General features: G+C 36.4%; 1 protein-coding gene across 7 annotated transcripts in view; it reads right to left on the bottom strand.

The window, feature by feature from the left end:
• BANK1 (B cell scaffold protein with ankyrin repeats 1) overlaps positions 1 to 17,153 on the bottom strand; it is a 402,106-nt gene that overhangs the window by 301,116 nt on the left and 83,837 nt on the right. For 2 of the 7 annotated variants that reach the window (XR_011482523.1, XM_070452188.1), the window contains exon 1: positions 12,031 to 12,284. The exons of 1 other annotated variant lie outside the window; for it this stretch is intronic. Coding sequence is in view for 4 of the 6 variants with exons in the window: in XM_070452188.1 (XP_070308289.1) it covers positions 12,031 to 12,100 (70 nt within the window). In the remaining 2 variants the exon portion in view is untranslated. Of the gene's footprint in view, positions 1 to 8,485; positions 8,613 to 12,030; positions 12,285 to 17,153 lie in introns of those variants that run through there. 4 more of the 7 variants (XM_070452189.1, XM_070452191.1, XM_070452192.1 and 1 more) reach the window with 4 other exon arrangements.

Here is a 17,153-nt window from a genome sequence, read left to right as displayed (position 1 = left end):
AAGAACTTACTTCTCTACCAGTGTTGTGATAAGAAAGCATACCATGGTTAAAAATATTTATGAGACAATGGCTTCAAGGAAATCGAACAGACACCGTTAGTTGCAGAATTTCTCAGGCTATTTTAACGACCTAATATATTATTATATATATATAATATAGATATCATATTTATACCTATACATATATATCATCTATATAGCTAATATATATAATATATATATCAAAACTTATTTCACCACAGAATACCTTTTTTTCCCCAAGGAATATATATGCTACAGAGAAAGAGGAGCAACACAGTATTAAAGGAGAGAGGCTTGGAAGTATGAGCTCAGATGTTCGAGGCACTGACTGTCAGGTAAGAGAAGTGTGTCACCCTTCATAATGTCCCACGTGGCTGCTGGCCTGCTTGCCTTGCAGCAGCCATGCCAGTCATCAATCACAGAGTACCGCCTGCTTCAAGTTCTACTACACGCTCTTTCCTCATTTCATCGTGAGGTATAGAGAGGTCTTGTAAAAGAGTAACCTAAGGTCATATGGCTAACGACTAGGTGATTCTACTAGGCTTTGAATTCAGAATGAGGAGTTCAGAGTCTAGATTTTTATATGCACCAGATCAGAGAATTATTTTAAGAGGTCATACAATAAAATACTACATGTGAACATACTTCCTAATGATTCTTCTATATTTTCATAAGCAGAGCAGAAATGAAACGGGTTTTAACTGCTAGCTTCTCAGAAGGCTGGCCCTCATAAAAGTAAGAGAAAATCTGTCCCTTTCTTTCCATAATTACAGGAACTGTGGGTTACTCAGAACTAGAAATTCGCTTTAGGGATCCTTTCTGTTATTCTGCTCACCCTTAGATGTCTAGGTGAAACACTGTATAGATTTATACCCTATAAGGAATGCACTGCTCAGACATAAATTAAACAACTTCAAATATATCGCTAAAATATTACCTGCACAACTATATCAACTATTATTTAATTACATGATGATATAAGAAATGCCTGCATTGCAAAAGTTAAGAGACTGAGTCAACTACACTGTGGTCCAGGTTTTCCATACGTTCTTCTGTCTTCATAGGGCTGGGAGGGCAAGAGAGTATAATATATGGTATAGTTGTGAAAAAGTCTCCTTCAATAATAAAGAAATGAAAGTTTACTACATTTTTATTTTAAAAAATATGATGCTTAAACAGAATTAAATTCTCAAAATGAGAAAAATGTTCTTTACCCATTAACTCTTTTCCCTGAAGACTACATAGCATTCATATATAGAACTATAGCATTTATTTTCATAACAGATCACGGGTTTCTTCAAGTTCAGTTTGGAGTGAATACCCAGAGAAACATGTGTTTGAGATATTATACTGTTTAATGTAGTGTTGAGAAAAATTAAACAGGAGAACTGAAAGAACACTTATGTGAGGCTCTCAGTCCTGAGATTCATATGTATGCCACACCAGAAGTGCGGGAATGAGCCATGTAAACACATTCCTTCTAATAAAAGTGCAAGTTGAATGCAGCTTATGCTGAATGTAATATCGCCCATTTGCTAAGCACCTGTTATGAATGCTCTAGGTACTCTACACACAGAATTATATTTAATCATCAGGATGCTATAAAATAGGTGTGCTACCCACTCCAGATATAAAAGAACTGGATCTTAGATAAGTAATCAGCTCAAAGTCCTGCAAGTGACAGATCCTATATCTGAGTTGATACAGATAAGATATAGATATCAGTACAGATAATCAACCCACAAAGGTGAACACACTTGCAGCCTTAGTTATCTTGTCAAATAACACGATAAATTTTAACAATGTAAAACTGGAAAAATGTATAGGAAACAGGTGAGAGATTAGGAGATTAGTTTGTTCTATAATACAAACAAAATTTTTGATAAATTTTAAACTGAAACTCTATACGTATGTCCAAAAATCTATCAAGTTCTTTTTAAAAAGGAATTATTTGTCTTTTTTCATTTTAACATCTTATTCAGTTTAATACTAATAAAATATTAGATATTTTCCATCTCATAATTTCAGTGCAAAGGTCACATTTTTCCAATTAATGATTCAATTCAATTAATGAACTAATTTTGTGATAAAATATTACCTGGAAAGACATCTCAAATATAGAAAGTAATATCTTGTTACATTTGTTCACAGAAGCACAGGAAAGTTCAATCTTTATGTAACTGCAACATAACTGAGTTGAAAGTTTCCAACTTTGTCAACTGAATTACTATATACTTATTCTGAAACACTGGGCCTTTTGGACACAGAATTTTCTAAACATATTAATCCAACAGAATAGTTAATAGCATTTAACGTTGATTGGCGCTAACGGTAAAAATCTGCCTGCAATGCAGGAGACACAAGAGACTCGAGTTCAATCCCTGAGTGGGGAAGATACCGTGGAGGAGGGCATGGCAACTCACTCCAATATTCTTGCCTGGAGAATCGCATGGACAGAGAAGCCTGGCAGGTTACAGTCCATGGGGTCACCAAGAATCTGACACGACTGAGCAACTATACTTACACTTAATTCCCTAACTTACAGTTCTTTTTGATTAAAACTGCTAGATGGCTTTCTATTAAATGCTTCTAAACTACGTGTTACACAACATCCCAATTATTTCATGGGAAGGAGAAGTGGACAAAATCATCTTTAAACGCAAGTGGAAAAAGAGAATAATAAATATCTATTAATAGACAAAAAAAATTATGGAAAAGGCAATTTCTTGGGAGAACTTTCCTTAGCAGAAATTGGCTTGGGAATAAACAAAAACATTAATGGAACAGAGAATTCAGAATGCAAATTCCCAGATATATGAAACTTTGCTATATGGCAATGGTGGTATTTAGATTCACTTACAAGAGTAGGATTCATGTAATAAATGGTTTTCTCAATTAGCTGCCCATATTAAAAAAGAAAAACTTGTTAGATTTTAGCCTCATGCTATACACAAAAATAAATCCCAAGCATACTACATGCAACTATAAAAATTAAAATCTTAGAAAAAAATACAGAAAATTACAATGGTCACTTAGGGATTTTTAAGACTCCCCTAGCCAAGACAGGGAACAGAACTGTGAAAGAAAATATGTGTATTTGAAAAAATGAGCACTAAAATATATTCAGTGGCAACAAACACCATAATCAAAATCATTTAGAAAGATTACAATAGACTAAGAAAAATATCTGTAATGATAAGATAAAGTTTAAATCTTCAATATGTAATGTGACCTTACAAATTATTAAGGTGAAAGATACAATAGAAATATGAGTAAATGATATGAAAAATGCTAGGTAAATTTTAGTATTTATATTATTTTAGTATACAACTATGATTTAAACATTCAAGTAATACTGTAATGTCATTATTAAAATACCTCCTGTGGGTAAGCATGAATGGGGAGAGGGTCTTTTTAATCTATTGAAGGAATTATGAATTATGTTAGCATTGTTCATGTCAGATACTGGTAATATTTATATAACAATATTTCATAAGAAAGAAATCAAACCTTCAACAGATTTCATTGGGATTTTTCAAAAATTTAGAGCAGTGCTATCCAACAGAAAATACAATATAAATCACAAGTGCAAATCCCATATGTAATTTTAATTTCTTAACAGTTATATAACAACAGATAAAAAGAAAAGGTGAAATTATAGCAATATATTTTATTTAATCCAGTAAAACATGTAAATCAATATTAAAGTTGCTGAAAGATTTTACATTCTATTTTAAATCTTTGAAAACTAGTGAGTGCTTTTACATTTACAGCACATCTCAGTTTGAACCAGCTGTATTTCAAGTGCCCAAGAGCCACATGTCTAGTTGATACAGTGTCAGGTATAGTGTTTTTTGCCCATCAACAGACAGAAAGTATGTAAGAGTTCACTGATCTGACATCATAGAATAAATCTGCATTCAGAGAATATAATTTTCAACTCACTGTCATTTATTATCAAAATCTCCTATGATACAAGTAGTATGCAACAGGAACTGCCCAAATGTATAACTATTCCAACTTGCTTGAATGTGTTTTCACTTAGCAACATTCAATTACTTGGATTCAGACAGGAAGAATACAGTTGGATAGACTTAGTCAGGGTTGGAGTTTAATCAAGCAGCTCTGACGGAAAAAGAGGGGGTACAAGCTGAAGCATTTGCAAAGATATGACTGTAATAGTGATGCACTGCTTCAGCTTTGGATAAAGAAGAAGGATGATCAATAAAAGCAAAACTATGGAATAATCCAGCATGGAAATAAAGGTTCAATACAAAGAAATATTCATTATTTTCCATTAACATTCATGCCTAGAGAGAGAAGGAGATGGGGAGTGGGAAAGGGAATGAAGGAGGAGAAAGGAGGGGAGGAGAGGAAGAAGAGAGGCACTCCAGAATCATGGAAGAAGAGAAGGAAAGAAGGAAGGGAAAGGCTGAAACAGAATATTTAAACACATAAGAAAATACCTACACTAAAATGTGTTCATAATGAAATTTATGAAACTTGTCTCTGAATCTTTTCACTGGAGAAAATCTCCGTTGGTGTAGTGCTATCAGCTTTTGAGTACAAATAAACCACTACACTAGCACAGACCTTAAAACAAAAACCAAATCACAAAACCCTTTCTTTGACCTACATCTCCTGCAATGGCTATTTTCTTTCCATATTCTGGAGCCAAGCTGTGAAAAGTTGTCTGCATGGTATCCACATCCTCATCTACCTTCACCCTTCGACTCTCATCCCCTCTCCTAAAGCTGCTTAACTTCTCTCCCTACAGTCATCAGTAAGTTTCATGTCAAATTCATCAGCTAAATTTCAGTCTTCAATTTACCTGAACTATTCAAAGAATTTCCGTCAGTTCACCACTCCTGCCTCCCCAAAACATCCCATTCTTGAATTCTTGCCATTATACTATGTTTCTCCTTTTCTTTTTAGCCTCTCCTCAATCATATAGGGTAACCCCTCTGTCTCTATCAAAATGTAAATTTTACTTTATGTGGTTCTTTATCCTGGGTCATCTTTTCTTTCTACTCCAAACACATCTTTTCTTCTATCTTATTTACTGATGCAATTTTAAAGACTGTGCATGCCTGTGCACTCAGTCGTGTCCAACTCTTGGTGACCCCATGGACTGTAGCCCTCTAGGCTCCTCTGTCCATGGGATTTCCCAGGCAAGAATACTGGAGTAGGTTGCCATTTCCTTCTCCAGGACATCTTCCCAACCCAGGGATCAAACTCACATCTGCATTGGCAGGGAGACTCTTTACTAGCTGAGCCAAAGTATTTTTCCCAATTTTATATCTCTAGCCTGAACTCCCTTTCTGAGCTCCAGATCATAATATCAAATGCTTATTTGACATCGTTACCTGAGTATTTCTCATCTAGCCCAAATGTAACATATGCAAAATTGAAATTGAATGTTCTCATGCCCTTGCCATTTCTTCCTGCTCCTTCAATCTTTTCCATTGGAGTAAATGACAACTTTATGACCTTCCCAGTTTTCCATGCCACAAACCTACCATTGACTCTTCACATAGTTCTCAGTAAACATGTCCACGTCTCCCTTTATTTTACTTTTGGATAAATTCCCAATTGTTCAAAAACTTCCACTGTTGACCTCTTCCAATTAACTGTACCAAAAGTACCTCACAAGATCTTTTATTTTTTTCAGACCATAAACTCTTTTTATTTTCACCTTCATTGATTCAGAAGGTGATTTAGAAGAAGAACAACCTTTCACATGATCGTCTAAAAAAAAAAAAATCTAGTCATGTTATGCTTCTGTTTTAAAATTCTTCAGTAGCTACTCATACTTAGGGGACTTTTCACACAGGTTTATGTAATTTAATTTCAGTTTACTTTTCCAGCTTCTTCTGCAACTCTCCCCTTGCTCATTATAAGACTGACTGTAACCTTGTTAAAATCTGAAAATTTTCTGTCACTCTGAGTCTCCTTCCTTCACCTACATCACTACACTTAAATGATCACACCTGAACTTCATTAATTTGTGTCAATCTCTCCAATTTGGTAAGAGCACACTGAATTCTAACCTTGTTTTCCAAGAGGTGATCATTAACACCATTAATAATGTATCATCTGTAACCTAACGAGGATACTAAACTTTCTACTCTATTACTACAAAAGATCTTAGTCAAGGACCAATCTCTGAAGTAAAATGCTGATTACACTGTTTCAGATTGATATTAATCCACTGATAGTGTGGATAAAGTGTTCACAATGGCCTGTCAGTGATGCTATTTTTTATCATCTGCCAGGAGGATTGAGATAATAGTTAGTAAATTATGCTGGAGGAATTTTATAATTCCTCTTTCTTTTTTTACCAAGATAAATGTCATAAGCATCCTCTTTGTATGCCTCAATTTAAACACATTTTAAAAGTTTGTCAGTAACAGCATACTATAAACTTTTCATATAAGTAAAAACGTTGTGTTAACAAAGCATAAAAATTCTATTGCTAAATTTTATAATTGATATAATTTTATAACTACATAATTCAAAACTCTAGATTTCTCAATAGTGCTTAACTCATAATATTAACCTTTGAATCACTTATTTCCTCACCAACTATAGAGACTTCAAGTTCTTCAAATATCCACCATAAAGTTAGAAAAGGGAAAATATTTTTATCTAGAGGACCACAAGACCTCCTCACAAGGCACTCCATTTTTAGCACATAAAAGGAATAGATCTAATTCTCAGATGATTTTTAACTTTCAATGGAAGATTCTAAGAAAATATTGCCTTAATAATAACAGCAAGTTTCTAAAAGAGGACAAGCTTACAGCAACAGGAATGGCAGTGTTTGAGAAACAAAGGTATTCTAACCCAAACTCTATTTTCCTCCAAAAAAAAAAAAAAGAAACTCATTCAAACTAGTTCATATAAAGAAAAAGTCATTGCAAGGATGTCACAGGCATTTCATGAATAGACAATATCAGTACAACAAGTGCAGCTGGATCTTACATGACCTGGAAATGGAAAGTCAGAAACCAAGACTCTTCCCTCTGTCTTTCAGTCCTCCTTAATTCTCTCTTCTAGTCTTTTTTCTAATTATCCATTTTCCACACGAGTCAACTAGTTGTCATTCTCTATTGTATGTCACCAAACATTGACCTTCCACTGCTAACAGTCTCATTATCTGTTGTTTGGAAGGAAAGAAGGGCTTTGTTGAATCCAACAAATCTTTAAATGCCAGACAACACACATCACTGACCATTAAGCAGTCAATGGACTGGCTCCAATAGGGACCCAACAGTTCACAATTACATTAAAACTGTAGTTGTCTCCTGAGATTTCTTAATTACATTGGTCTTCTAAATCTGAATAAAATGTGATTGGCCAATGCAGAAAATGTGTACATTTTGGGGATTCTTCATACAGTCACAAGAAATGCTCCACAATTTGTCATTCTAGTGCCATGATTTTATAGAATCCTACCACTTTGATGTGATATGTTTCTGCATGTTGATGTTTCTCCACCCCGCACCCCATCCCCTAAAAAAAGACTTTAACAGTTTAGAAAACTGTTAGGAAATGAAAGGCCACAATGAGAATTATTAAATGTTTTCATATAATTATATGAAACAACATAACTTCTTGTCCAAATTAGGTGCTAATCTTCTGACATGCTCACCTATCAAAGTAATGTGATATCCCAATCACATAAATTCAAAGTAGAAACATAATAAATGGTAGCTATTAAAAGGCCAGAATTTCAAGTAGTCTGAGACTATATTGTTCTTCTGAAAGTTAGACATGATCCTACAGATAAATATGAACAAAAAGGGAATGAGACTATTGATCCTGACTGAAGGATGAGGTTGACATCTCAACCTAGATCATGACCAAACAAAATTAGGCAAATTAAATTCCATGTTAAGAATGTCTTGTGCTTTTCAGTATGTCTTCCTTATTAAATGGAACACATAAAAATGAAGCAATGAGAATGAATAATATGAAGCTTAAAAGAAAAGGAAACATGACACATAGTTCATAGGATGAAGCAAAACTTGAACTGGATACAAAGAAAATCTTATAAAAGACCACAAGGCAATAATGAATTACTTCTCATGATCACAAACAGAAGTAATCTTTCTGGATTATCTCAATCAGGAGCACTTGGAAGCAGCAAAGAAATTTATGCCTAATGGTAAAGGTCTAAAAGGCTCATTATATTTCTGAGTGAGAAATAAATATAGGAAGGTATAATTCCATACAATATCTGTTATCGTTACCACCTGGACTATTTCAGTGTCTGCAGTAAAACATAGATACCATTCTTTATATTTAAAATAGGAACGAATTACAAGACCATGTAACAACTCATTTTAAAATAATAACTTCTAGAATATTTGTCCTTCCTATTCTTATTTCATAACTGTCTCCAAAATTATTCTAAGATATTCTATAATATATATAGAAAGTAATAAAATAGCAACTGTACCTTAGAAGATCAGGTAGTGAGTGAAAGTTGCTTGGCGACCCCACAGACTGTAGCCCACCAGTCTCCTCTGTCCATGGAACCCTCCAGGCAAGAATACTGGAGTGGGTTGCCATTCCCTTCTCTAGGGGATCTTCCCGACCCAGGGATCACAGCCAGGCCTCTTGTACTGGCGGGTAGCTTCTTTACCATCTGAGCCACCAGGGGAGCCCTGATGATCAGATAGCAGCCATTTAATTTCTTAAAACATGTGATTTATATTTGGCAGGAATGATATTTTTTTTACATTGGATTTGTTTTTCAGCCCAGCAGTAAATATTTTGATAAAACAGGTCTTCTATCTTCTTATAATTTGATGAAATATCCCACAATCTTACATTTGATGCTAATTTTTTTCACATACATTTTTTTTTTCCTTAATTGGGTCATAATTGATTCTCTGTGATACGGAGAAATAATTCCATAATGACATAGCTCTCATTTTGTCCTATTAAATTCTCATTTCATTCTTTCTTATAATTGCCCTAGTTTAAATTCTTTTAATCAATCTTTCTTTTTTTTTTCTCATTGTGAATTTCTTTTTTTTCCTCCTCCCGGAACGATTAACCATATTATTTCCCGAAGATTATGACAATATCTTTCCATAGGAAGCCACACTTCCCAGTTTTTTTTTGATGTGGGAGTTTGATGGCTTCATCCTTTTAAGTTTTTCCCCAAGTCAACAAGACGCAGTTTCTCAACAAGAATTTTACTTTTTACATGTAAATATGACACTATCAATCAATGACCAAAGGAGTAAAACAATAGCCAACATTTATTAAGCAATTACTATATGCTATGGCACCTTGAAAAGCACTTCACATGCATTTTCTCCTTTAATCCTCAGAAACATTCTTTCAAATAAATGCTATTGTTCCATCCACATTTACTTTGTAACTGGACAAATTGATATAATGATAGATTTATTTATTTATTCAAGATCACAAAGCAGATAAGCAATGAAGCTGGACTGCATTTGAAGCAGTCTGAGCTGAGGCCATCTATAAGTAGGGCATGATCATGGTTGCCGATAGCACATGTTCAGAAAGACATGGCAAAAAAAGGCTCCTCTGCTATTCCAAGCATAATGCCCAGTATGCTGCTGTATGCTTGAAATCCTAAGTAATTAAATATTATACAATTATTCCATATTAAGAAGGTCCTGATAGAGCACCTCTCTTTAAAATCTCAGCATAAATAAGCCTATCAGACAGAACCCAGACAGAACCTTTCCAGCTTGTCTGAAGAAGTTGTATCAGGTTTTCAGCAGAATTAAATTAAGGAATCTCCCTGGTAGGAGAAATCTAGATTACTGACTATGCTGGAAGATTGTAGTCAGAAGGAAAATCTTCAAATCCTCAAGAACTTTAGACACAATACTTAGACAAACTATCTTCCTCAAAAACTATGTACAAGCATCTAGCATATGGTGAGACAGGACAGATGCTCTTTGCTTTTAACCTAACAATTCATCTCTGTCTTCATCAGAGGCCTCAAATAATATTAATAAGAAATACAGAAACTATGGAGTAGGGAATATTCTACGCTTTAGTAAACAGTCTTTATTGAAGGTAGCAGTCAAAATTAGATTTAAACAATCATTAGTTGTGGAATAAAACAAAGAAGGAACTCCTCTTTTGGACATTAGTAGACAGTATCTAGTTACTCATAAACCAGAAAAAAAGAGTCTAAATGGAATTTTCATCCACTTTGCATCATTTTCACACTGTCTTACTTCTGGGTATCATATTTTCCCACTGCTTCCACTAAAGGACAAGTTGAACAGTCTGATGGAAGTTTATACAATATTGTCATTTCAAATACAACATATACCAACTGCTGGAAATACATCTTCATAGGCATGAAACTATTATTATACCACTTTAGATTGCGTTTGCCCATTTTACACTCATACTACTACACAACTTTTGGGGATGGGTAGGTAAAAGACTGTTGGTGAAAATGATGAATGAGGTCTTCAGATATTTATTGGTTATGGAACTGCGGGCAACTCATTGAGTCTCAGTATTCTCATGTCTAAAGTGAGGCAGCTGGAGTAATTAATCCCTAATGTGTCACATTAAGCCAAAGTCTATGAAGCTACAGAGACACCTGCCCAAAGCAGAGAGAGAGGTCACACAAAAAGGTTTTCATTAAAAAGAGAGAGAGAGAGAGAGAGAGATTAAACAGAACTAGTTCTTTCAGAAGACTATTCACATCTCGGAATGGCATGGGTTAATAACAAAAGAGAGTTCGTTAAAAGTGTCATTAGCTGAGCCAAATAAGGAGGTAAATGAATCAAGTAAAATAATATTGTATTGGAAGGACCAAAACAGATGAGGGGAAATGGACAGGAGGAACAGGAATACTCAGAATGAGGCAAAAGGTGGCTTACATCACTCCAGCATTATTCATACTACCAAACACCTCAAAGCATTACTTAAGCAGTAAGTGAAATAATAGTCAAGTTCTGTCTAAATTGCTCAATCTAGAAGTTTGAAGCAAATTGTAGCTGATTTTATTTAACAAAATTATTCAATCAAAATTGCAAAAGAGCTAATCTGCCCAAGGTTCAAAAGATATGGCTGGTTTATTTTCTGAAGCAAGCCAAGATGCAGTCCATCAGACCACAGCTTTCAGATGTCAGTGTTCACTACACAGAAAGTTAACATATTAAGATATCAATTCTTCTCTTGTCATTTTCACTGCCACAAGTACACTTCCCATTTTAACTAAAAAGCAGTATTTTGAAACTCATATATGAAAAAAACTTGCCACAGCTAAAAACATAATTTCATTTTTTTTAATGCTAGTAAGCTATGAGAAACTCCATTCAGCAAATCAATAGAATTTCACTCAGATTTTTTCTCACTTATGTCAGTGTGTACATCTCCAGTAGTCTTAATATGCAAATCAAGCCTTTTTCTTTTTAATTTTCAAAACTGAACACTTTTCCTAATCCTTATACAACTCACAAACGCATTTGAAATATTTCAAAAAGAAGTAAAAACAAGTGCCTTCACTTCCATTTGACCCGTAAATGCATTTATGTATTCAGTTGAATTGACTGCTCTTCTTTTGCTTTAGGATAAGCTGTTTCGAGGACTTTCTACAGAAAGTCATGTCTGACTAGCAGGTCACAGGCCATTTACCGGTTTGGATTTGGGGAGCCCCGGCAGGTAAACGGGCAGTTTTCCTGTAACATGTTGACAGAATTTTTAGGCTGATGTGTAACTGTAAAACATGCCAAAGTGATTTTAGATACTAGAGGAGGCTGTCCCAGGTGCTCTGGAAAGTGCCAGCTACTTAGAAGTTGCAGCACTGGCGGGGGCACGCTGCCCAGACCCCAAGGGCGCTTCCACCTCCTCGCGTCCCGGGCCTCCGGCCAAGAAGCCCGCGGCAGCAGCCGGCGGAGGGGCAGCCTGGTCCCCACCGCCAGGAGCACGGTCTCCGCGGGACCCCCGGGCCGGCCGGCCGCCCTCCCGCCTCCCGGCCGCGCGCGCACCCACCTGGGGGCGCTGAGCCGCCTGCAGGCTGCTCGCAGCTCCCGCGCGCCCAGCCTGGCGCCGCTGGCAGCATCGCGGCCGCTGAAGCCCGGGCGCCTGGACGCGTGCCCGCCGAGCCCGGACTCTCCCGATCTGAGGTTCTCCTCGACCTGGTCTCCGGGCCTCGCTGTCCTCAGCCCGCTTCCCACCGCGGCTGCTGCGGCCGAGGTCCCGGAAACGCAGCCCCGGGGCGCGGGCCCTGGGCGAGGGCTCGCCGCGCTGGGCTCCCTGCGGAAGTGAAACTGCTCCGGGGCTCGCGCTGGTCTCCTTTTTAGGCCACTTCGGTTTCTCCTAACACTCTTCGGGCCAGTTCCTTCCTCACCTTTTCACTCAGGACATTTTTAGAGCGAGGTTACCCGTTCCTGTCAACTTTCTTGTCCCATTCAAGGGCTTCCACGATGCCCCCGCTTCCTGGAAGAAAGGGTTACCAGAGCTAGACCCGTACTGGAAAAGAGAGACAGTTCTTCAGTAGCTCAGTCGTGTCTGACTCTGCGACCCCATGGACTGCAGCACGCCAGGACTCCCTATCCCTCTTTATCTCCCAGAGTCTACCTAAGTTCATCTCCATTGAATCGGTGATGCCATCCAGCAGACCTACAGATATGGATGAGTCAGTAAAGATTATTACAGATAATAATGTAGATATAGATATATAGTTGGGAGTTTTTTGGTTTGTTTTGGGTTTGTTTGCTTTGATATTGCATTTTGCCCAAACATTTTAGGTTAGATCCATAAATTATGTATTGTATATTTCCTACTCCTGCTCAAAACTGGGCCTAGTTAAAAAACAAAATAGACATGGATCTAAATTGGTCCTTTGTTTGTTTGTTTGCCCTAAAGCCTGAAATACTCAAGAGTTTCCCCAAAGCCTTAAAATAAACATCCCTTCTTCTCTCAGGGATTTCTAAATTAGTAATTTACATTCTGAAGTTAAAAATATTTTTGAAGATCATCTTGAAGAGTTGGTAATTGTTCATGCCTAAATGTCCCCCTCTCTCTTTTTATGAAAGTAACCTAGAAAGGAGGCTTATATACCAACTATTTATATTTGTAGACCAACTATTTGATATTGATCTCATAAAGTCTCTTTTAGAAATGACACAAATCAAGTATCGAAACTTTTTTTTCACATAGCTGAATTTGTTTTACATTTTATATCATGATGAAGTAAACTGGGAGAAATATGTCAGCAAACTTGAAAGCTATTATAGATATATTTATATATATACATTCAATATATATTCCAATTGTTCCTTTAACCTCATTGTTAACTTTAAGTTGATTTCCTGTATTTGAAATAATGGAGCGGAAGATTTTATTTAATTTATGAAATAATATATTGACAAATTTATTGTCTTCTCCAAGTGCCTCTTTACCTAGAGACCACAGAACAATAAGGTAAAAACAGAGAGTTTGGATTAAAGAGTATATAAACTCTTGGTCAATATTTTCAGAAATTCAGTTCTCAGGAAAGCATAAGTCTTCTTAAACCAATCCATTGGGGAGACAGTGTTCTCACTGATGCATCTTCACAAAAGATGCTTTGACCAAGATTCTGAGGAGAAAGTGATAGACACCTTCTAACTCCTGCTTGCCAGTTAAGTGTCCATCTCTTCAAAAGCATCCCAGTTTTCTCTATGCAAATACACAATGCTCATTCCCTCCTTGCACACAAAGAGTTGTTCACAAGGATAATCTTCAGATAGCAAATTATATCTGTCACATATCAAGTAGCTTTCTTGTATGAAGAGCCCTGGACTGGAAGTCAGAAGGCTGTGGCTGCCATCTTGACTTTCCTCTTCACTATCTGGGGAGCTGGGGCAATTCTGTTATTTCTGAGCCGTGCATAATCCCAGCTAAATGTGGAAATTGAAATAATTATACTCAGGACTCTGCCAGCTATACAGTTTTATGACAGTGTCTCCTCTAATAAGATAACAATATTTATAATATATAGGATAATTAAGTATTTTCAGATACTTCCACAACTTTATCAGTATGATCCTGGTAAATGGAAAAATGAAAACAAAAATGTGTCTAAAATTTAGGGCTGTTTATATTAACTTACTTTATTGAATAAGATTTCGTGTTAGAAAAGCTTAAAAATCTATAAAGTTCAAAAATTATTCTAGCTTTGTTTTTGTTTCAGGTACTGAATGAGAACACAACTCTTGTTCAAAGATTTTGATGTAACAGTTTAGCCTCTTATTTGTTCACTCTTGTTTAATTAATATTGCTATTAACAGCTACTCTGTTTTAAGTATTATGTGTGCCAAGCACCATGTAAGTGATTCACAATGTTCATGTGATTTGGTTCTCAAAGCAATCTTTAGCCATATTTTACAAATGAGGAATCTGGGTTTTAAAAGTTTTAAGTAGACAGAACTGGAATTCAATCCCAAATCTGACCCCATAGCCTTCCCCCTTAGTATAAGCCTTCTCTTCCTTTTAAGTTGCTTAGTTATTGCTAAAGATTGCATGGACATCATAGACAAGGTTATACATATATATATATATATATATCAAAAAATTGCTTCTGTTTTACTCCTCTTCTTTCCACAGAGCAAAAATCTCATAGAAATGAACATCTATTTCCTTCAAAACAGATTTGAATTGAACTCATAATTCATTATAATAGTGGCACTATTCAGTTGAGAATATGTAGACATTGTTTTCACAAAGAAAAGAAAATGTGTGGAGATCACATACAGAGAGATCGTGAACAAAGTCTTACATATTCTACCTTTGCCTTTGCATATGAAAAGATATTTTAGAAATGTTTTCACTCATTTTGGTCTTCTCAGTGCCAGATAATCTTTAGTCACAGTTGACTTTATTTTCTCTCAACCTTCTCCCCTAAGGAAATGATACTGTCTAAAATGCTGGGTTAATCTCTTGGTTCACATTTGTTCTCAGACAAGAGGCACTTAGTAATCCTCACACTGAGATGCTTTTTCAGGCAGAATGCGACCAGCAGCGTGTAATCACAGGTTTCTGATTTTTCCCCTGTTACAGAATGACAAAAAATGCTATCCACAGTTGGTTTCTAGTTTCTCAATATATCAAACTCTTGGATCCATTGACTTCTTCCCTTGTATTCTTTTTAAAAGCATATTGACAGCTTCAGTCTGATTACCCCACGCAGTAGAGATTATGAGCCTCATGCTGACTCTATGTTCCAATAACTGGATGGCTGAGGCCCTGTTGCCCTGTTGGAGCTGCATGACTGATTCCTTGTGCCCTTGCAGACTGGATGCTTTTGCTAGTTCTGCTGGTTTCATTTCTACTTTTAGATTCTGGATCACTTAAAAAAAAAAAAAACTGGTTCTTTCCTAAAGCAGAAAGATATCATAAAAGTGAAAGAGTACATTTTTTCTTCATAGTTATTTATTATCAGAGAATTTTCCTCTTGAAGCAAATGTCCAGATCTTTATACATATATTATTCTCATGAAAGAAAGTGAAAGTGAAAGTTACTCAGTCCTGTCTGACTCTTTCAGACCCCGTGGACTATACAGTCCATGGAATTCTCCAGGTCAGAATACTGAAGTAGTAGCCTTTTCCTTCTTCAGGGGATCTTCCCAACCCAGGGATTGAACCCAGGTCCCCCGCATTGCTGGCGGATTCTTTACCAGCTGAGCCACAAGGGAAGCCCATAATATTCTCATAGAGTGTCTTATTTTCTAGCTCAAAACTAGACCAAATACTAGGAAGGTTTGAAGGCATTTCCTAGCCATGGTACTTTCCCTGCTATTGTTACTGAGAGACCTTCTTCGTTTTCTTTTCCTTCCTCACTTTTAACTGAATTCTTTCATACTAACCTAACCGTGTGATGGGCCCCCTAAAGATGTCCTATGATGTTAGGTATTTATTACCTAACGTTACATGGAAGGTGAAATTAAGTTAAAGATACTGAAATGGGAAGAGTCATGTGGATTATCCAGGTAAGTCAATGTAATAACAGGGTATTTATAAGATGGAGGCAGGAAAGTCAGAGAAGAGACATGATGAGAAGCAGAGATTAGAGTAATGTGCTTTGAATAGTGTGTGTGTGGCGGGGGGGGGGGTTGCCCACAAGCCAAAGAATGTAGGCCTCCTCTAGAAGCAGGCAAAGACAAGGAAACACATTCCCCTCCAAAGCCTCCAGGAGAAACCAGCCCTGCTGAAACCTGGCTTTTAGCCCAGTGGGACTGATTCTGAATTTCTGACCTCCTGGACTGTAGAATAATAAATGTGTTTTGAGCTACTAAGTTTGTGGTAGTTTGTTAGAGTAGCAATAGAAAACGAATATCAACCTAAGGTGATAAATTGAGTGTAGGGATATAATTCATTAATAGGGAAAAAATTATCTTCTTCTAAATAAACATATATTAAAGAAAATTCAACTCCTTTTCACATTAATTTGCTAAGTCCCTATGGAGTAACATTTCACTGTTAATTGGTAGTTGTGGTGGCTCTTTGATATTCCTTCCTGCAGGGCTATTTGCATTATGTACTTGCCTCTGTTCTCTAGTGGTTGAGCAGATGTGCTGAATCTTCACTTTTCTATTCAGTTGAGAATGACTTAGGGAATTCACCAAGTTTTTTGCTTATACAGTAGCTGACAATCCCCCGACCCCAGCCACCCCTGCCTATGCTAACAAGTGTAAGCAAGTTTGCTAGAAAGGAGCTTGATTATTATAACTGAGTTTTAACAAACAACACTATAAAAATTTTAAGTGTCAAGAAATATAAAATTCTCTATTTCTCATTTGGCTGTTTTGACTTTTTTTGAAAACTCTGATAATTTGCTTCTGTGTTTAGCCAAAATTATTGACTAGATAAGGTTTTCAGCCCTACTCTGTACCCTACTTAGAATGTTTTCCTTAGCACTTAACTCACCAGCGGTCTCTCAATGGCTGAACCTGTTAGCTTCAATCTACAGGATTGATAAATGCAGACTTTGCTCTTCACATTTTCATTATTCATTTATTTGTTAGTTCATTCAAAAAGATTTTAGTAAATGCTTACTATCCCCAAAATACAGTGTTAGGCACTGGACATGTAATAATGAAAAGATGCAGCCCTTGCTTCCATAAAGTCTGCCTT

The sequence above is a fragment of the Odocoileus virginianus genome, chromosome 21, assembly GCF_023699985.2.
Source record: "Odocoileus virginianus isolate 20LAN1187 ecotype Illinois chromosome 21, Ovbor_1.2, whole genome shotgun sequence".
Classification (NCBI taxonomy): Eukaryota; Metazoa; Chordata; class Mammalia; order Artiodactyla; family Cervidae; genus Odocoileus; species Odocoileus virginianus.
This window is presented reverse-complemented; position numbering and strand designations above follow the sequence as displayed.